Source organism: Larimichthys crocea, chromosome XXII, assembly GCF_000972845.2.
Source record: "Larimichthys crocea isolate SSNF chromosome XXII, L_crocea_2.0, whole genome shotgun sequence".
Classification (NCBI taxonomy): domain Eukaryota; kingdom Metazoa; phylum Chordata; class Actinopteri; family Sciaenidae; genus Larimichthys; species Larimichthys crocea.
This window is the reverse complement of record NC_040032.1, coordinates 6068285-6090827: the sequence shown is the minus strand read 5'-3', so window position 1 is coordinate 6090827 and position 22543 is coordinate 6068285. Positions and strand designations below refer to the sequence as shown.

At 40.1% G+C, this 22543-nt stretch overlaps 1 protein-coding gene across 1 annotated transcript; it reads left to right on the top strand.

The window, feature by feature from the left end:
- Positions 1-2092: 2092 nt before the first annotated feature.
- On the top strand, positions 2093-14320 carry pitpnab (phosphatidylinositol transfer protein, alpha b). Its single transcript, XM_010755633.3, has 12 exons — positions 2093-2366; positions 6753-6783; positions 9608-9753; positions 9870-9961; positions 11122-11129; positions 11488-11562; positions 12045-12128; positions 12226-12303; positions 12885-12995; positions 13317-13439; positions 13558-13640; positions 14195-14320. The coding sequence occupies exons 1-11, from the start codon at positions 2350-2352 to the stop codon at positions 13603-13605; spliced, it is 813 nt and encodes a 270-aa protein (XP_010753935.2). The 5' UTR covers positions 2093-2349; the 3' UTR covers positions 13606-13640; positions 14195-14320.
- The last annotated feature ends 8223 nt before the right edge of the window (positions 14321-22543 follow it).

The following is a 22543-nucleotide window of genomic DNA, read 5'->3' as shown; positions in this document are numbered from 1 at the left end:
GCTGTTGTTGTCATTTGTTCCTATATTTTTAAGTTTGTGTTTATATTTCTGAGAAAATCAGGTATAATTTCAACATTTTTTGACAGTTGATGAAGTTTAAAGTTTTTGTTCAACCAACCAGCAGAGGTCAGTGTTACTGTAGTGGTGTGTTCTGACAGCCATCACACTGAATGAAGATCCAGGCTCAATTTTTGGTCTTCATTGCAGCTGACTTTCTGAATTTTTGATTTGACTCCTTTGCCAAACATTTAAACCAAACCAGCAAAAAAAATATATATATATAACCACGCAGATTTCTGTACAAATACACACTTTTCACTGAACATGAGTTCCCCTTCAGAGGACTCAGATGTGCTGCATTTAGAGTGTTTAAGAACACGGTGTCTCTGCGGAAAGCTTGTTCAGAGGAGACATCTTTTCTTTTTTTCCACCAGATGTTCACCAGCACACTCTCACTACATGTTTGGTTTTTAGCAGGTCTGTCAGCACTCAGCTCTGCCACCTGATACCACACTCCAGCAGATGGTTATCACCTGACACCTCAGCCCCTCTCGTCACCTGAGAATAGATCTGAGAACATCAGGGACAGAGGCTGCTGGAGCTCTGCTTGGGGCTGCTGGCTGCTGGTCGACTCCCCCTGGTTTGTTCAGCAGTTCAAAGAGACAACACAAGAGCGCTGCCTTCTAAACAAACAGTGTGCCATTCATATGAACAATTTGACCTCTAGATTATATTTGACATGTTGAAATGATGTAACTTCCTGTTGACATATGCAGTCATTGTAAATGTCAAATAAGCTATGTGAGGAACTATAATGGAAAGCTGCTATTTTTAGATTCATGACATTAAACCTGACTGAAGTCATGCTGACAACCTTTATGACTGCAACTGGTGACTAGACGATAGATAGATAGATAGATAGATAGATAGATAGATAGATAGATAGATAGATAGATAGATAGATAGATAGATAGATAGATAGATAGATAGATGAGGAGACAGACGGATGTTAAGCGGATGTTGGCAGACGGATACAGATGCGCTATAAATACAGCAGCAGCGCGCTGTTACATAATTTTAGACTCTCTCTCTCTCTCTCTCTCTCTCTCTCTCTCTCTCACGCACACGCGGGACGTGCGACTGGATTAGAGGAGCTGTGACGTCGTGTCATCGCATCACGGGTCAAACACCACAGATATAAAGCCGTGGGTTGGTCAGGTGGTCCTCCGTGGTCCTTGAGAGATTTATACAGATCAGTCTTTAATTCCTGCGTGGATTTATCAGGACGGCTGCACGCGCTTTCATCATCTAATTCATATGATCCACACACACACACACACACACACACACACACACACACACACACACACACACATACACAAATACTGCATATGAAAAGTAATATAAATGTGTGGCATTTCTTACATTCAGGGACTTTGCTTAACAGCCTGGCGCACAGTGCGTCTGTGCCAGCTGCGGTGGTCCCCGTGTCGTGTCCATATATACTCTGATGTGAATAACCACGCTTCTACGTCACCGTGACTGTGATGACGCAGAGGGCGTTGCACACTCTGAGGACGAATGGTTCAAAGGAACTCGTTTAGCATTCATTTATTTATTAATGGATCATTCATGTGATGTTATTCTACTCTTTAAAATCCATCTGTCACATCTTACATCCCTTCTCATGGCGCATTTATTGCTGTTTATATCGATCTAACATGAGCTGATCTTATGTGTTCATCGATTAGTGATGATTGATTATGATTCTATCAAACATATACTTCACTATAAGTCTGCCCTGTGTGTTTTGTCTGCTCTGTATTTAGTCTCAGCAGCTTCTCTGGGAGATTAGATTAATCTGCAGTTTGAATTACAACTTTTTTTTTTTTTTTTTTACTTTTTTTTATTTTACTTTTGTGTTTTTTCTCAAAATTGAATTCAGAATTGTGCGTAATCCGTGTCCATAATTTTTAAAAAAAGGATACAAATTATGATATGTTTATAATATATGACGGCTGAATTTGACACTCAGCAATCATCTAGAATGTATGAACCCACCAGCATCACCACACGCCACCCCCTGCTGAACCATCCCTTTCTGTGTGGAGTCTGTGCGCACAGGCCTCGGTGTTCTGCGCGCAACAGCAACGCCGCGCCGCGGCCCCGATCAGGAAGTGAATTTGAAGAAAATAAGCGACTGTGGAGGTAGAATGACATAGAGGGGGAGAGGTGGGAGAGAAGCAAGCGGAGAAAGAAGAGACTATCGGAGGGAGGGAACGACCCTGTTTCTGGACCTGTACTTGAGCAGCTTCCCTCTGGGATAAACTGCACCGCCAAAAAAAAAAAATGCTCATTAAGGAATTGTAAGTAGCTGTGTGTGCATGTGTGAGAGTGTGTGTGACAGAGAGGAGACTGTGTGCGCTTTTTTTTTATTCATCTGGCTTTTGCAGCGCTGACATTGTGGCCAGTCGCCCGAGAATGGAATTACAAGAGTGCGGCCAGTTCGATGTCGACATCCCGTATCTGCCTGACTCCATGTCCGACATCACCTTTTATGCAAACGACCCTCCATCAGCCCCAAAGCATCCACCGAATAAACCGAGAGATAATAACGTGGCGGGCTGTGGTTGCATCAGCAGCCGGCGCAGGCATGGCTGTGCCCTTCACATCCTGCATCACCAGCCCTCAAGCGAAATCGGGAGGCTTTCTGTGTGTGATAAAATACTAATTTGATGGATTCTAGTTAGGACTGGTGGTGCTGAGGTGGAGATGGCTGGTCTAAGCCCGAGTTATGTCGTGCCGTGCCGTGCCAGCGTCCATCCCTGTAAGCCGCTTGTGGCCATGTTATTGATGCGCGGTGAAGGTGAAACGAATGATGGGAGCATTCCGGCATTTACCTAGAGAGGAATAGAGGTAGTGAGGCTGTGTGGACAGAGGCTGAGAGGTGGAGGGACGCTCAAGGGGGAGAACGGGTGGGAGCGGGCAGGTTGGGGAGGTGGTTTCAAATTTTTAGTAAAACAAAAAATAAATTAAATTAAAAATAAAAAAAAGAGGCTCCTGGCGAGGTTTGACGCATCAGTCGAACATATCTGAGAATGTGACAGCTGGGGTGGGAGGGAGGGGATGGCATGTAAAGTAGGATCATGCGTGCAAAGCTGAAGATTTGAGTCTTTTTTTTTTTTTTTTTTTTTGACTGGTTACTTGAACACACTGCTTGTGCAGGCCTCGGTGTGCTGTGAGGATCAGTGACTGAGGCCTGCTCACAATCAGCTGGTGGTTTGATGAAGGGTAAGGCCGGTGGATTGCAGATGAATTGGGATGACACTGACATCCAACAAACACACGAACAAATGGACAAAAAAATCAGACATTAGTTACGTTTGTCCACTTCAGACAGGGATGCTGCTTCCTTCAGTGAACTACAGCAGACTCATTTTGCCTTCAGGAACTCGTGACCCACCTGTAAAAAGTCATCAGTATGGCTTCATCCACGTTCTCAGTGTTACAGTGTACTCTCACGTGTAACTGCTTCTGTGTATTTTCAGTGACTCGTGTCTTTTTATTGCATTTCTATCAAAGCTGTGCTGCTGTAACTCTGCATACACTTCAGCTTTTTGCATGCTTCAGCCTAAAAACACTATCTGCTCTTGAAGAATCTATATTTGTCAGTGTTTGGCTTAAATGGCTGTACATTTATCAGCATTCATTACTGTCTTAATATCTTCACCACATGCATTTAATCAATTAATAGCCCAGCACACACACACACACTCACACAAAAACCTCAGGATCAGAGTGATGGCATGGCGAAAGATCTGAAGTGATTAGGGAGAGCCCGGGTCTCAGCAGTTTGCCTGGAAATTAATTAAATCGGTCACAATTAAATGCTGAATGTACTTCTACATACTGTCAACACACAAAGAGGTTTCCACACACACACACACACACACACACATCAAGATACCATCATGGGAGTCAAGAGGCAGTGAATTGATCCATGTTCTGTACAGACTCTTTACTGCTTACCTGAACCACTGACCTAAATCAGTCCTGGTACACTTTTTCTTCACTTCTACTAGCGTTGGCAGGTGTACAGCAATACAAGAGCCACTTTAACATATATAAATATATATATATATATATATAAACTGTATATACTATGTGACGAAGGCAATGCAAGGAATAGAAGCAGCATGAGTACAGACAGACTTTAAAACAAGGGACAAGATGAGAGGACAGAGAAGATGTGCATTGCAGGAGAGAAGAGGGGTGTTTGTTTTCTGAAGCAACGGCGAGACACCCGATCTTCCTGTCAAGACCTCTAGACCAAGGAGAGAGAGAGAGTGAGAGAAAGAGAGAGAGAGAGAGAGAGAGAGAGACAGAGAGAGAGAACATTAACACCACTATAATTCTTGTTTAACTGATGCTTAAATTCTATTAAGTATATTAAACTACGCAGAAGAAGCGTTCTGGGAGATGTGTGAATTCCTCACTTCATTCTAAAGAAGAGTTTTACTGTCTCTGTCTTCCATGTGCAGCATCTGGTCTCCCATCCACTGTCTGGCCTGGACTCAGACCCAGATTACAGTCAGCTGCAAGTGAGATTTAGGATTATCTGAATTTAGGCATACATTACGAAACCGCGAAAACAGAGCTGCATACTGTACTTGTGCACGAGTGTCTATGTGCATGTGTGTATAAAACATATGTGTATGTGGGAAGATCTGTAAAATGTACTGCTGCAACACCAAATGGCAAAATCAATTCATTTGTAAAATTATGAACTTTAAGATGGATTTTCCATAGGTGTTATATTTCATATTAATTTGAAGTTCATTTTTTATTCTTCACTGCTTGTTTATTACATGATATTAGATTACATATAGAAGATTGAGTGGGAATATGAGTGGATTTCTTATCCAAAGCAACAGTTCTCAGACAGACTGTGGATCGACACTGATCATCACATGTCCAATAGATTCTCAGTGAAACACTGTAGGTAATGGCTGCTACAGAAAGTTTTCCATAATACATCTCTTAAATTAGGAAATCTGATATGATAATTCACGTTAACTTCACTGACAATGAATTATTGGGTCATTTTTTACTCGTCTTTCCATTGTTTGTGTCGTGCAACATATATGCATACTGTATGTTTTTACCGTCATCTCTTACGTGAGTTGCACTGGGCCTGCTGCCATCCACTTCTTGTGCACAAAAACAAATTTGTTCTTGGCTCGTTCTGAGCGAGTGTTGGCATGGATGTCATCATTTTTGTTGCTGGTGTGCAACTTCTGTGGCCATTTGTTAGTCAGCTCAGCTCCCCCAGCACTCTTTTGTAAACACGGTGGTTAAACAGAAAAAATGTCAGACACAAACAAAATATGGACAAAACAGCAGGGACGCAACATTCTGGTCATATATGAATAATCCTGTTGTTAAGCTATAAAGAAATAATCCAACAGCAGCTTACTTCACACTATGGGTCCAGTGCAAACGCTGTTTAGTTTCAGTAACATGCAAGCATTTTCTGTAAGTATAAACACTTAAAAACCAGGAAATGTGCTTAAAAAGCACATCAGAAATATTCACATATGTGAAAAACACCAGAATCATGAGGCGGAAGAGCTAGTTAGTTTGGACTGGGCAGAGCAGCCGCTGTAGTGATTACATATTGCTATTATTAATAGTTAGAATAAAACAACAACCTTTATTTGTACTGGCCCTAATAACACCATGTTATTTCAACAGCATGACATGAATATATAAATCACAAAACAAATGAAATTAACCTGTTATCATGAGAAAACAGAGGAAATAAAATGTATGAATGTATGACTGCTTAGGGCTTCCGTACAAGATGACAGAGTGCCACAAAGACTAAGCAACTGCTATGTTGTAATATTAATTAATAGAATTAAAAATCTGTTCTCATAAAAAGTATGATCTCTGGTGGAAACCTTTTCAGATGAACTGTTCAGCCATGCAGACTTCACATGTCAGTTTTTCATCTCACTGCTTCAGTGGAGCATCTTCTCCTCAGAGCAGCAGAGAATAGATCATTGATTCTCTCCTGATGACTCAGTGTCACAGTGTCAAAGTACGTCAGTTTCATATTTAACAGGATGTTTTTATTGTTCCGTTTGGAATCCGTGTTAGATTGTATTATCAGGCAGGCAACAGGTGTATTCATGATGGGAGAAGTCCTGCTGCTGTGTGTGTGCTGGTTTACTCTTACTGGGACACTTCGCTTTGACAAAGTATCTGCTGTGCAGCAAGTCCATTCCTCAAAAAAGAACTGATCTGGGACACTGATCAGAGCTGGAGGAAGTCAGGACAACCGCTTGATTGTTCCTGTCGGAACAGCATCATGGAAAAGACGCATGTTTGTCAGATAACTGGTGTCCAGATCTGTATCGAGCTGAATGGTTGAAGATGTCGCTTCACGTTGTCAGTGTGTCACTCACAGGATTGCTTCAGGCTAATCCACGTCACACAGAAAGTTTATTATTACCAAATGACAGAGTGATGAATGTCAGACAATGACGGCTGTAATTTATTACAACAACAATAACATCACTGGATTGTTCACAGGGATATCAAAGATTTTGAGCTTTAATCTTGAAGCGGTGTAATCCAACAGAAACTATCTGGATCTTGATTTCCTGTACTTGGTCATCATTATTTTGGTTTGATTGTCAACTCGTGATTTTTTTTGTAACTTTCCTTCTTTCTATCTTCTCTTTCAGTCGAGTGATTCTTCCTATCTCTGTGGAAGAGGTAAGTTTCATTTCATTGTGCCTTTGTGTGTGTGTGTGTGTGTGTGTGTGTGTGTGTGTGTGTTTGTGTGTGTGTGTGTGTGTGTGTGTGTGTGTGTGTGTGTGTGTGTTGGCTAAAACTCCTCAAGGCTCAGCTTTTGTTATCTGATTATGTGGTTCACTGTGTTTGGAAAAGTGAATCATAAGTGCCTGCCATCACTAAAGTGTCTGTGCCTCGAATTTTTATATGTGTTCACCTTTAAAGGTTCTGTATGTAACATTACCAAAACTCTTGTTAATGTTGAAACCTTATAATAATAATGAAACTGCAGTCAGCGTCCTGGGCATCAGATAAAAGTGACGTACTGGAGATGCTGAAATGAGCACAGAATTCTAAAAACCTTACGTCATTGTCTGGTTTCTGACACTAGAAAGTGATTCATACATGAAATTAATATGAAAATGCTCAAAATCTCACATATATTCTGACCTTGTGAGAAAAACTACAATAAACTCTTGTCTTGACATTTTATATTGTCCCTCTGTCCACCCGCTATCCTCATTTCTGTGGCAGTTTGCGCTTCAATTCAGGCCTGTATTGTAAATAAGTTATCTCTAACTACTTCCAGGATTCCACCCACAATATAGTTTATCCTCAAACCTTGCATCGCGTTTAGTATCACACTCTCATGTTGCACGGTTGTGCAGACAAATGCCAGAGATGAAGAGACAAACAGCATTCTCAGGTGAATTCCAGACAGTGAGTTTAGTGAAAACGATCAGATGACGGAAACTCAGAACAAATACCACGTTAACTGACTCGGTGTACCCAGGTTTCTCTTTAACTCTCCTCCCTCCCTTCTCTTTCCTCCTCTTCCCGGTGGACTGAAACACCTGTGGTACAGTTGGCAGCAGTTTACTTTATTGTCCACCAGGAAAGTCTGTAGGAAATGAATGAAACCATTTGTTACGTGACGTACCTCTCTGTGCTACCTCAAGTGATTTTACCTGGAGTGCAATGTTACATAGTGCGAGAACAGGCATACGAATGACAAAGACACCACCCAACTGATTAGTCAGTTTCGTTGTGGCGTCAAAATGATTTCAAACCTGTTACACAATGGTTTCAGCTGTTGAAACCCCTGGAGAACTTATTCAGTTAACGTCTTCCCAGGAGCTGATTTTAATCTAAAGCTTTATCAGTACTGCGCAGGTGAAATCAATCATTTCAATCAAAATGACCACTCCTAAAGAAGAGACGATTGCCAATGATCAATTGATCAATTGATTGATTCTCAGTCTTATGAAATACACTTAAACTAACATGATGTAGAAATTGGTATTCTTGTGGTTCCGCTCAAATTTAGCTTTAGCTTCAGTGATTGTGATGTATTGGTTCTGATTACATTACTTATGATGAAAAACGAGTCAACAACTTTGCTAACAGCCAAACATCAAGCAAGGTCAACAACACAAGACATAGCAGCCAGCTAATATTACAGACTAGTCCAACAGCAGTCAGCCCAGCTCTGCACCTGTCTTTCAGCCTCTTATTTCACCAAGCTCTCACCAACCACTAAGTCAGTCACAGATTTACTCTTCCACAGTGGTTGGAACCAAAAGTCTCAAAATCGGACACATCAAACTAAAGTCCAGATCTCCTCTGGTCTGATGTCCATTCCTTTTGTTTCCTGGTCCAAGCAGTTCTCTTCTTCTTGTTGGTCTCCCTCAGTCACGGTTTTTTGCGACACACTGTCTCCTTTGAACAGTTTATGTTGAGATGTGTCTGCTACTTGAATTTATGTGGGCTCTAATCTGAGGCGCTGTTAATTGTTGATTTCTGAGGCTGGTAACTGTAACGAACTTCTCCTCTGCAGCAGAGGTAACTCTTGGTCTTCCTTTCATTGGGCAGCCCTCATGAGAGCCAGTTTCATCAGAGTGTTTGACACAGTTGGTGTGTCTAATTCAAAATACCACTGAAAAGTGAATCTTGGACTAAGGTTCACATTTGATCACCATTCGACGCTGTGGAGAGACATTCTGTTAAACTTTCTTGTGTGCTATAAAGAAATCAACTTGTACAAAGACTACTTGTATTCATTCAGCCTGACTAATGACTAACTTCTAAATGTCTAATCTATTTTGATTTCTAATTGTCAGTTTCCTCTGTCAAGATATCGAAGTCATGAAGTCGACCACAGGACAAGTTGTTGCTTTGTCATGTGTGTAAACATAAAACCTATTCCTACCTAGCCTTTATATATTCTCATGGTTTTCTTCACAGAATGGTGTTTCACACTAACAAAGGAATGGAAAGAGTCACTGTAATCTCCCCCAGACTAATGATTTTGACTACATCAACTTGCTCCACCTTTGTCATGTTGTGTTGTGTTTGGCCCCTGGTCCATTTTTTTTTTTTTTTTTGCAAAGGGTATGGTGGATTAGGGGTGATTAAGAAATGAATGGAGCTATTGTCCTGTGTTTGAACACCCACATGTACACTCGGGGTCAGGAAGACGGGGGAATGAGAGGAAGAGAAGGATGAAAGAAAAAGACAGTGTGGTTCTGTGAAAGAGGTTTCAACAAAAGAGCTGACAGGACAAGAAGACAAACAAGAGCGTACAGGCAAAATGATTCAGTACTGTATTCAGAGAACAGGAGAAAAGATCTGGAGGAAAAAGTTAATCCACCACAAGAATGAAATAGATGAGCCAATGAAAAAAGAGATCTATATGTGGTTGTCAAGGCTCACTCATCTCCATGATGACTGTCATCAACAGAGTTTTTCCTCCCTTTAAACTCACTTTCTACCTCAGTCCAACCTGTTTTCTTTCTCTGATTTTCAGTACCAGGTGGGCCAGCTGTACTCTGTGGCTGAGGCCAGTAAGAATGAGACGGGTGGAGGAGAAGGCGTGGAGGTGCTTAAAAATGAGCCCTACGAAAAAGATGGGGAGAAGGGACAGTACACACACAAAATTTACCACTTGCAGAGGTAAGAAGGGGTCTGTTATTTCCCCCTGCTTTAAATCTTAACACCAAGCTAAGCCGAGCTTCACCTGCCATTAAACTCACCTTGGTTTGTTCTCTCTTCACTTCTCTGTCCTGCAGTAAAGTGCCGTCATTCGTCAGAATGTTGGCTCCATCCTCAGCTCTAAACATCCATGAGAAAGCCTGGAACGCATATCCATACTGTCGCACAGGTAGCACACACACAGAAGCCTTGCACTAGCACACAACACAATGCACACAGGGTCATCTTTCAAAGCGGTGTGGAAGAGCAATTATGATTAGTGACATACATCTGAAGCTTTGTGCATATTTCTTTATTATTTTCAAACTGTGGCATGGGTTAGAGTTAAAAACCCTGACTTTATTCACCTGTCTGACTCAGTGAGCTTTAGTTGTAGACCAAAATAACATTTGTAGTTTGGCATTCAAAGAAAGGGATGGCAGGTGTCATATCATTGCAGACACAAAAATAAGATAAATAAATGAAAAATAAGCACCACATACATAGGTCAGTGAGTCAGCCCGCAATGAAATGAAAAACACGTTTTTTTGGTGATGAAATCTTAAAAGGCACTCCATCGATCTGTATGAAGAGGTCCCAGGAGGCAGTCCCATCTTCCAGACTACCTTTTAATCTACTGAACACAGACTCATGAGATGTAACTTGTACCGCTGCAGGCTTTCATTCATCACATCAAACCCATAGTAACCGAAACCCCCCTTTTTAAATATTCAGGATTTCAGATCATGAACATAGAGATAATAATCAACCCAAAACTGTTGCTGACTGCTGATTTAAAAGGATCTTTTTTTGCTAACTAAGCAAATGATGATGCCAAACTCAATCTTCTGCACATGGATTCAAAAACAAAAGTGGAAATACAATTGACTTAATTTATTTTTTTATTTTGGTCACTTAGATGCTGATTGAGGTTCTACTGGTATAGCTCTCCTTCTCTGTCTCTCTCTGTCTGTCTGTCTGTCTGTCTCTCTGTCTCTGGGTCTCTGTCACCTTGGAGGAGTCTTGAATAATTAACTGTATGTCCAGTGAGAAGAGCCATGCAATTACTTGAGCCTTTCTGCCTGAGCTCACACACACACATACACACACATGCACACACAGACCTAAACACACACACAGACACACACTACCAGCTGTCTGACAGCCATCTGTCATACTAACACATGGAACAGTAGTGTGCTCAGGCACAACACACCATTGTAGGTCCCCTTGACCTCACTGACCTACATTCTCGAACACTGTAAATGCTCTCATATGTTCTTATATGCGGCATCATCTGTTTTCTTTCTCTCTGTTTGCTCCTGTGCTTTCTTTCATCTGGCTCCACAGTTATCACTGTAAGTATTTCTTTTTTCTCTCTCGTTTGCGCTTACAAATTTCACGTATGCTGACATAAAGCACGCTTTGTTGCCCACAGAGAGAGCGAATGAACCTGAAAGTTGAGAAAGAAATTTGATCTTTTTCAGCCACAGAGCTGCAGCAGAGATAGTCAGACACCGTTACTCTGTGTGTGTGTGTGTGTGTGTGTGTGTGTGTGTGTGTGTGTGTGTGTGTGTGTGTGTGTGTGTGTGAGAGAGAGAGCAGGACACTCATCTGTGTCAACTGTATTTTATGCTTTGTTTCCCTTTCTTACATGTTAGTCTGTAGACCTTGTGTCCACGTCTTCACGCAGAACTCTCTCTCTTTTCCTTGCAGAACGAGTATATGAAAGATAACTTCCTGATCAAGATCGAGACATGGCACAAACCCGACACGGGAAACCTTGAAAATGTAATTAGTAAAAGGCTGTGATGATCTGAGGAGGTGTATGTGTGGATGACCGTTAATGCTTAATTATAATATACTGTATCTCTCTCTCTCTGTATCTCTCACCTTATATGGGTGTTTTTTGTTTAGTATCCATTTCCTCCACTGCTTGCTGTGTCATGCCAACATTTCCCACTGCTACAGTCTGTTTGCTTGTCTTCTAAACAAAATCTGCTCTCTGGATTCTTGTGCGCGACCCACAGAAACAACAGCAAAGTTCTAGGCTGCCATAATAACTTTGGGTATTTCTATGTATCGATGGAAAAAACAATTAACATGCAAAACTGTGAAAAAAAGCGGCACAGAGCCACAAATGTATCATTTTCTAAATTTCCATTTGCATCATATGTTTACTCTTAGCCTTATGTTCTTGTCTTCGTTGTATGTGTGCACCTCCTGCAGAGACTTGTGCCGGTACCAAGCTGTTCTCTGTGGTTCTGTTTCAGGTACATGGTTTGGATGCAGAAACCTGGAAGAAGGTGGATGTAGTCTATATTGACATTGCGGATAGAAGCCAAGTGGAGCCGAAGGTGAATAAGCGCAGCTTGCGTAGCACCATATTCATCCATGCCATCCATGTCATCTCGTGCTTGGTGTTCATTCTGTTTTACCCTCGTCTGTCTCCAGGACTACAAGCCAGAGGAAGATCCTTGCAGGTACAAGTCAGTGAAGACAGGACGAGGCCCTCTTGGACCAGACTGGAAGGTGCTGAATGTTTGTAGGGACACATTTGAAGGCACATGATGAACAAAGACCTCCAATCACATTACTGTTAACTGTTGATGTACAAAATAAAAATGATCCCATGCTTGTTGCTTATAAACTGTGATATTTAGTCAGTGTTCAAGTACTTGGTACAGGACAAACATGTTCTTATAATGTAACCAGGGCCATAGACACTTTTAAAGATACTGAGGTACTGCTTTGGACATTTTATTCACACATTAATTTATTTAACTCAGTGTATATAAATGGTCTATTGAAGGCCAACAAAAATAGGTTTGCAGGTTAGGTTTATGCTTCCAATGTAATTATTGGTTGTGTAGAGGAAAAACCATTTAAGTTGTTATGTAGGGTAATTAAATTTAAGGACACTTTTTGTTGTTGTTGTCTGGTCAAAATGTGTCAGGGGAGACTCTAGTATTTCTAAGATCATGACTTCAACCCTGCATTAAACTGATGAACTGATGAAGTAAAAATGTGTAAAGAATATATATATATATATTTTTATACCTAAGCAATCTTATCTGTTAACAATTCAAAAATACCTGTGTGTTTACTTGCAGAAGGAGCTTCCTAACAAGAAAGACTGCCCGCACATGTGTGCCTACAAACTGGTCACTGTCAAATTCAAGTGGTGGGGTCTGCAAAATAAAGTCGAGAGCTTCATTCAAAAGGTTTGTCACTTTGTCAGAATGACTTCCAGGTAGCCACAGGTCAGCTGCTGACAGCTGTTTAACACGATGTTCAGTTTTACCACAGTGTCTAATATCCTAATCATGCATACAGTACATAGAGTGATGTGCAAGCTTGAGGTAACAGTGGAAAAGTACAACTCACTACAGTGCTGTACATGTGTGCTGCATCAGCCTCTAGTGGATCGACGGGGTAAAGCAGGATGAAAATACACGTCTAATAATCAAACTGATTTTTATCATTTGCACTTAATTCTCTCTTCAAACCACAGTATGACTTCATCCTTCTGTTTTGTTTCGCAGCAAGAGAAGCGCTTGTTCACTAATTTCCACCGTCAGCTGTTCTGCTGGATCGACAAGTGGATTGACTTGAACATGGAAGACATTCGTCGCATGGAGGAGGAGACACGCAAGGAGTTAGACGAGGTCGGCAAAAAGACAGAGCCAGACAGATCCCTGAACATATTAGATTTCTTCTAATATGTATTTTAAAAACAGAGTTAACATGTTGGTGTTGATCATTTGTTTGTCCTGTGTGCATCAGATGAGAGTGAAGGACCCGGTGAAAGGGATGGTGGCTCTAGAGGACTGAGGTTGTGTTGGACCGTGAATGCTGCTGCTCATCAGGTGAGAGGAAGAAATATGTTGCATAAAATGTCACGGTCAATGGTTTTAGTCTCACTGTCAATATCAGTTCACTGTCTATGTCTCTTGACCAAAGCTTGCCCTCTCTCTCTCTCAAACCATTGGACATAATTAAACTTCTTTGTGTCACTATTTTGCAGCTCAAATAGCGAGCAAGACACAGAATTTTACTCAAATGAATGGAAAACCATCAGGTCACATCTGGTGTTACTTGAAATGAAGCCAATGACAGTGGTGAGAGTGAACCAGAACAATAAAGCCTAAGGCCTGGAAAGCCAAAACAAAACAAGATCCTAAAAAGCGTCGTAAAGCTGAAGAGAGGTCGCAGGGTTTGACAGTAATTATCTGCGGTTTTGTCACTGTAAGCTATTATATTACAAGTAGACAACTGATACGTTGTTCATATAAAATGTTGATCAAAAATGTGGGTTGAAATCAAATCTATACGGCTGCTGTAGGTCAAGTTCTAAATCTGATTGGATGTCAGAAAAGCATGCTGTTAAATAATCCCTATTAATTCTCTCTGTCTCTTTCAGACCGGAGTACCCAGACACCAGCGGATTCACATCCTCCCTCTATTCCAACTGACACAACATCTGACCGGCCGGTCCGAAACCCCCCACCCCCCAACCCCACCCCTTCCTTACCTCCCCCCTGCCCCCTCACCCAACCCCCCACCCTCGGTACAGTCTGGTTTTCAGGGACCTGGACCCAGTAAACTCCCCCCAGTTTTCAGCTGATCTCCTCCGCCACATCCCACCTCCTTCGAGTCCCATCAGTCCCATCTCTATTTGTTTTTCCATCCAGTGTCCTTATCTTAATAACTGCTCTGAGGCCTCCAGTAGCAACACTATAGATCTCGTCAGTCAGTCCTCTCAGTCTCTGAACCGTTCTAAACTACAGAGAATAGTGTCTTTTATCTCTGCAATTTAGGATTTATTTCTATTTAAGATATTCCAATGGTGTATATATACAGTATACCATATATCGGGGAGATAAATAATTGTATTGAAATATATACATATAAATATATATATATATATAAATATATATATAACAGGGTTTTTAAAATGATTTTGTCTGTAAGTTTGTCTGTGGATGTTTATTTTTCCAGACCAAGCTGTATCTCAGTGTTGAGTTTTTGATTCTGTGTTTTTTTTTTTCCATTGTTCTTTTTGATTTGTCACAGTACTTCTTTCTCTCCGTTTGTGTCATGCTCAATGCGGTGTTCCCTTTTGTTGTTCTAATCAGTTTGCAAGTCTACAAACTGTAGCTCTGAGGTAGGGATTGTGCTGAGAGTGTTATGTTGTCTCTGCTATACCCCCCTCCCCACCTTTAGTGTGTTGAGGCACTCATTGGCTTTTCTGCTGCTTTGTGAGTTTGTTTGTGCGCGCTTCTGTTTGTGTGTGTGTGTGCGTGTGCGTGTAAGTGTGTGTGTTTCTGTAGTGTTGTAAGGTTTCCCACCATTTTTTCCTCTCACCAGATCATTTCCAGCTCTTAAATCTCATCAGGTTGTTCAAACAGACCGCTTGTCAATGCAGTAACCCAATTTAAAGATACAGTAATGCACAAACACACACATGCACACGCACGTACACATATAGTGCACACAGAGACAGAAGTAATATAAAATGATGAAGTGAACTGTATCACTCTTTAGGGGGAAATGCACAGTAGACGAGCCATAAAAGAGTCTGTGTCTTTTCTTTTTCTCTGACAGTCTTTATGTCGACACACTTCTTTCACTCTCTTTTTTTAACTGCGGATGCCCGTTATCATGGCAGTGATTTTACCATTAGCAGCCATTATGGATGCGCAGCTCTTTTCCGCTTGCTGTAGATAGATAAATGGTTCTTTGAAAGTAAAACTTAACGCAGTCTTCATCTAATCTTGCCCTGTCACCCATCCAGTCACCTCCAGTGGATAAATGGTCTTATCCAGCGATAGCAATAACTACCATGACATGTTGGTCTCTCCTTTATCATCGCAAATCTATCTTACTCTACTGTTTGTTCCTGAAAACAGTTTTAATATAGCAGAGCCCAAGCTGAAAGTTAAGGATGGTTAAGTTGTTGATGAATTATTTATTAAATGCTGGTTTTATTGTGTTTGTCTTTGGATGAGGCGAGTTTTTTTTCCTGCTGGAATCTGAAGCCTGTTATTTGTAGTGTGTTTTTTTTTTTTTTGCAGTATATGCATGAGTGTACATGAGTGATGTACAGTAGCGTGTTTTTGAAGAGATCTGATGCTGGCTGGGTAAAGAAGGGAGGAAGTAATGGAGCTAGTGGAACGTCTGTTTGGCCTCCGTTGTCCTTTTATTACTTTGTCACTTTTATTATCCTCTTTTCCATCCTGTTTACTTCCCTTCCACATCTGCGAGCTGTGTGGAAACTTTAAAGAGAAAGCAACAGGCCAATATCATTGCAATGGTTTAATTCACCCATATGCAATTAATATATCTGGATCAAAACAAGAGTCATAGAGCGTCAGATAATTATAATCAGTGTAGGAGTTTGAATCATGTGAGGTGCATAGATTTTTGAATAGAAGAGGTTAAACTGATAACTGTTGAGTTGATGTTAGTTAATGTTCCAATCACTAAACTAAATTAAATATAACTGTTAACTTATATTTAAAATAGAATTTATGTACACGTGTATATTTATGTCATTACAAAGCATAATAATACACACTTGCGTGGAATCTTGTTGAACGTTAAACAGTATGAATATCAGTTCCACTAAAGGGCTTTCCATTGGCAATTATGAAACAAAGTCCAGTTTGCAATAAATATTTAAGCAATTGTATTTAGTTAATATTTTAACATGTATCGGTCTGTCTCTTGTAGAATCTATAGCTCAGAATTGTATAATGAGCTAAATTGAGTCTAAGTTGTGACGGGACAGAGCCGAGCAATATTACAGACAAATAAGTTCCTCTTGTATCTTTCATTTATTTATCATAGTTCACCAGAACCCTGAGATGCTCATAGAAATGAGGTGTATGTTTGTGTTAGAGAGCGGCATTGACATCAGTCTTCCAGGCGTATCCTGTCAAATTATGATGAGTCACATATCACCATTTTGTCAACATGACAAAAAGCAGTTTTCCAGCAGCTTGTTGAGAATGATGAACTGAGATTATAATATTGGAGTAGTGTCATTAAGCCTATTTATATATATATGTATATCCCATTTATGTGTTCTGTCTTAAGCCCAAGCACAGTAGCCAATATATCCAAACTCAAATTTATTTTTATTGGCCATCAAGATACTAAGGCTTCAAAAGAGCCACTAACAACTGCTCAGGGCATTACTGGCAACTGTTCAAGTAATAGTTTAGACTTGCTTTGGTGAAACCTCCTTTATAACCACCCAAATCTATTACTTTTATTTTTTTAAAGCTTATTTTCCCCATGTCCTTTGTATCTCAGTATGTCAGATTAAGTTCATGAACACATCACTGCAGCCAGTTGCTGTTGCCTCCTCTTTAAAAAAAAGAAAAAAGAAGAAAAAAAAAACAAGAAAAAAAGACACCGGCCCTGGATGTCCAACCATTCCACCTCTCTCTGTGTCCATCAAGCATCTCACCCACTGTCTGTGATGGGGCTACCAACTGAATCATGGAGATTTGTGGATGTACTGTATGTATTGACTTTGTAAATAGTAAATAAATTAATGTAGATGAACACACATATATAGATCAGACTGTCCTGCCAAACCTTACAGCACATCCTTTTGACACTTGATCTTGTCCCATCGCTAAATATTCAGCATCACAGATCACAGTGACCAAGTTACTCTCACAGAGGGATTAGAGTTATAGTTGCTGATATTTAGTGCTCATAAGACATTTTAAGACTTAGATGTTGACATCTTACTCCAGCAAAGCGGTGAAAAGCTGAGTTGCTGTGTGGTTTGTAGTTGGGGGGGGGTGTTAAATTCGCAGCAACGGTCCAAATTACTGTACCCTCTCCTCACGTTCCTCCCTCAGAGGGACCACCACGTCTCACTGGCAGGACAGTGTGTAGATATATATTTTTGTTCTGGGTGTTGTTGTACCTCTGTTGTCAGTCTCTGAACTACACTTGCGTCTCTTACTGAAAAGGAGCATATATAACGGCAGCTTGGGTCAGTTCATTGATCCACATAATTAGCTGATGGTGTCAGCTCTAAGTGGAGCCTCGATGCAAGTTAGATTTTCCCCTCCTACGACCTGTGACATGGGGATAGAGGGGAATTTATCCTACATTGAGGAGCAGCTTCAACCAGGTGCTGGAGGGGTTGGAGTTTAAAGCTACACAGACATAAAAAAACAAAAAACAACCTAATAATAATTTTAAAAAACGCATAGACAATTAGACGTGGTTGTTGGAAAACATACTGACAGTAGGTCCATTTGAAGATAGCATACAAAGTTGTGAGAGAGAGACATGGTTTAACAGAGACAATCTCATAGATATCTGTTGTTAGATTCCTCGATTTATAATCAGAATATGAAACCAAATGATTTGACAACCCCAAACTGTTTTTAAACCATAAGTCAAATCTCTCTCTCTCTCTCTCTCTCTCTCTCTCTCTCTCTCTCTCTTTCTTGCTCTCTTTGCTCTCTCTCACTCCTGTTAACTTGTCTCCTGTTTTTCTTTCTTTTATTGTGAATTTGTGCCTTTTTGTCATCTTATCTTCCAATAACACTACTGTACATTGGAGACGTTAAGAAATGAATAAAAAGAAGCAAAGCAACTGTACATACGCTTGATGGAAATGTTTATTTCATTCCCACAGTCGTGAAAAAACTAAAATGTTTTGGACATTTGGAAAATAAGTTTCATATTTTCAGAATTTTCTGCAACACTGGAGTGAAATATTAATATATTATATTATATTACATTGTTATGTTTGCTCTATGCTTTGGTTTTGCATTCATACACTATACTGTAGAGCCTTACAAATGGTTTAAACGCATTTGCAACTTGGATGTTAAAAGGGAAGGTTTAACTCATTAATCCATAGACATACACTATAAATACATGTATAAAGAGACCGGACATGACTTTCAGAGCAAAAATGCATTGGCAAAATACATACAAATAAATATACAAACAATAAATCAATGACATGAACAAAGGTTCATTAAAGTCTCTATGTGCAAAATTTAAATAATTCGAATAATTGTCTTTAGTGCCCCCAGTGTTAGTATAAAAAAAGACAGTGTGGCAGACACACACACACACACACACACACACACATACACACAAACACTGTAGGCAGGGTAAAATTAATCAGGCTCGGATGACAAAGATTACTTTAAATCCTGATTATGAGGCAGAAGAGAGGCCTGTACAGAGAGCTGCTACTCATTTTGTGAGATATTGATGAGACTCGACAGAGAGTGAGGGTGTCTGACTACAAATTTATGTCTCACAAACATATTCAAAAACATTTACCTAGTTCTGATACCACATGCAACCACAAAGCACAATGGTAAAGGATCATCATTGATCATCCGTTCCACCTGACTGTGTCTGTCTCTTTTGGAAAGTGATGAAAAATTGACTCAACAGCTTTTCTTTTTTTTCCAGTTTTGAATCATATATCAAACTCCTCTTTTTAAAAACCAGATTGAGGAAATCATAAGCTTTCAGCTGTTACTCTCTTACCAAGAAAGAAAGAAAAAAATTAACCTGCTTTGATTAAAATAGCACATGGAGCCACACATTCCATACTGTTGTGAAAGTGAAGGATTATTTATGAACATACAAAGAGCGCTTTAGTGCAACAAATACCAGGCGTCATGGTGACATTCAATAAACAGTCATGTCCATTCATGAATAAGATAATTCTTTCTCACCGGGTTGTTAACCAACCTGGGATAAGAGCTTGATCCCATGTTATGCTTTAAGTTCAGGGAAGGTTGTGAATGGGACCTTGCACCCTGAAGGCAAAGTGAAGGAACAAAAAAGGGAACAAGCAGACCAACAACGGGACTCACCATAGATCACCCAAAGCAGATCCAGGCTCACTCCCCTTCGGAGATCTTTGTCATCTGTGCGGAGGGGGTCTGCGGCTTTTATCGGGTACCACAACAAAGACAAGAAGACCAAGGTACTGTACTGAATGAATGATGGTTCATTGTTAAAAGATGAAACAATAATTCAAGAGAGACACATTGTATTTATTATATATGATAAAATTTGGATTTATGAATTTGTGAGAATATTGTTGGTACACAAACAACATAACATAAATTGTCTCACTTGGCTTTCTGCATATTTTGCTTTTACTGTCGTTAGCACTTTTTTCCTGAGGATATATTTAAACATTAGGAGCAGTCACGAAGTCATGAAGTTAAACGACACTGAGGAGAAGACAAATGTGCGTTCTTCTTTCTGGCTAAGTGGAAATCTGTGGTTCTCAAAGGTCACAAAAACAGGCAGAAGAGAACAATAAGTATTTCACTTTATCAGTTCAATACAATTGTAGAATCATGGATGGAAATCTAAAAAATATTTTGTAAAAAAACATAGGAGGGATATTTTGAGAGGTGACAGTTTTGTTCAATATTCCTCTGTAATCCTTCCTGATTCTCTTGTGTCTGTGTGAGTGTGTGGTAATAATATTTATTAACATTGCAGGAATAAAGACCTATTCTGACCAAAGTGTGTCCCTATTTGCACTAACGTTAGGGCAACCATGTTTAGGCAGTTATGGTTTAAAAAGATAAGCAACATTTATATATTACCAATAGATCAAATGGCTCACAGCGGGCAGCTATTTTCACTAAATAAGCTAAGCTGAGTCAGATTTTTTATCTCACCCGTTCAAGTTATATAAAGGCTGAAAGTTATGCAGGATTAAGAATGCCTGCTCTGATTGACAGGTGGTTGGCTTTTTTTAAAGAACCCGGTTTTTCATTTAGCCCACCCCAGCTCCACCCACGCTCCACGCTTTCTGAAGAGGCAGCAGAGGCTGGACTCTTCAGAAACTTGTGGGTGACGTCACAGAGACTTTGTCCAGGTTTTAGACCGTCTGTAGTTATTAGCTCACTGTCAATTCCACATTCAAATGAAATACAACTTAACTGTATGCAATGAGTGACAGACAACAGTACAATGTTGTTGTTTTTTCTGTTGTAAGACATTTTATCACAGCTTTGTTGTCTTGACTTTTCAAACATAAGCTCTTTTTTCAAGCAGTATATTATGAACTCAATCTCAGTTGTACATGAGTGAACTGTTCAAAATGATGACATGTGACCTTCAGAGCATTTTGACGTGGATGAGCTAACCGTGATTCAACATGATTACAAACCCATTTCAGAAATGACTTTCAGGGATGGCTGTCAGGTCTGTTTTATTGGGTACTGGTCTGTGCTCACGGTAAACCGCCTGTCACGAGGCAAACATTTTGGTTTCCTCTTTGTTTACGCTCTGTTTAGGTGAACACTATATGTGTTTGTCTTCAGGGGAGGAAATGAGCACTGAACATTGTGAAGTGAAGAGAAGGGATGGAGACAAGTGCAGGTAAGATCTCGTATCACCTATTTGTTCACTAACAGACTTGCAGTGGTAACAAGTGAAGGAAAAAGAGAGAGAATGGTGAAAGTAAATAAGGAGAGAAAGTTTAGGCTTCAGAGAGAAATGGTGCATGTAGAGAATGAGAAAGTGTCTGAATTGCCTAACCTTCATAAGTAGCTTTGTGGCTGCTGGCTCCGAGTCTTTGCAGTTTTTATTCTGTGATGAAACTTAAATAGCCATAACCCATTCATCATTTCTGTGAACCCCCTCGGTTATCCACTTAACACTTGAGTTTAGAGAATGTGCCTTAAGTCTGTGCATGTGACACTGTTACATGAAGTGGCAGAGAAAACTGGAGCACCCAAGATTAGTTTTTTTATTTCTTTTAAGGTTGTTTGTTTAACTCAAGCTTCTCTCACTCCACTCTCCAAAACATAAAATTCATACCATATGTTCTATCCTGGTCTTAGTTTGACTCATTGATCCAACAAGTAAAAGATTATGAACATGGAGAGATTATAGAGTTATTTCTCATAGAAAGGTGTTAGACAAAACTGGATTCAGATAGATAGATAGATAGATAGATAGATAGATAGATAGATAGATAGTTTTAAATTCTAAAATACCAAACAATCATTAGATTGATTAATATTAATACTGTTTTATACAGAGTTCAGGATTTTAAAATAATTGATTGACTCTTTACAGAGACTCAACCTACCATGTAAAGTTAAAAAGAAAGTCTCACCACATTCATGGTTTCAGATATCTAAACCATTTAATTATCAGGCATTAGCGTTGAGTTAGTGTTGAGTAATACACAATTGCTTCATGTATTGTGCTTCCAAATGTATTATGTAATTTGTCCACTATTAACTGTGCTATAACATTAAAATTTGAGCTTTTGTTCTTAGGAGAGAAAAAACAAAACAGACTGTGACAGAGCTTAGAAAAGTGCATGTAACCCCTGCTTACAAAGATAACCTTTCACCTATATGAGGAGAGGCTGGATTGAGGCCAAAAGAAGCTAATGCTATTGTGCGCTGTTGTCCCCTCATTAATACACGACTACAACTGCAGGGTTACACGCATTGCTCAGTGCACTCAGCTGATAGAGAATGCTGGTTGTAAACCTCTTAAGCATCTAAAAGGTTACCCCAGGTTACCAAGCACAAGGATGGAGGATCAGCCTCCAGTCCTCCTCTTCCTCTCTAGAACTACAGACACACAACCAAACACACACACATTCCCGTCTCCTGCCAGCAATTATTGTTCAAATCTGAGTGGTTCTCGCCCACATTCCTGAGCCGACCCCACTGCTTTGCCTGTCATTGCTTCACTGCTGTGTGGTCACATGGGGCTTTGCCAC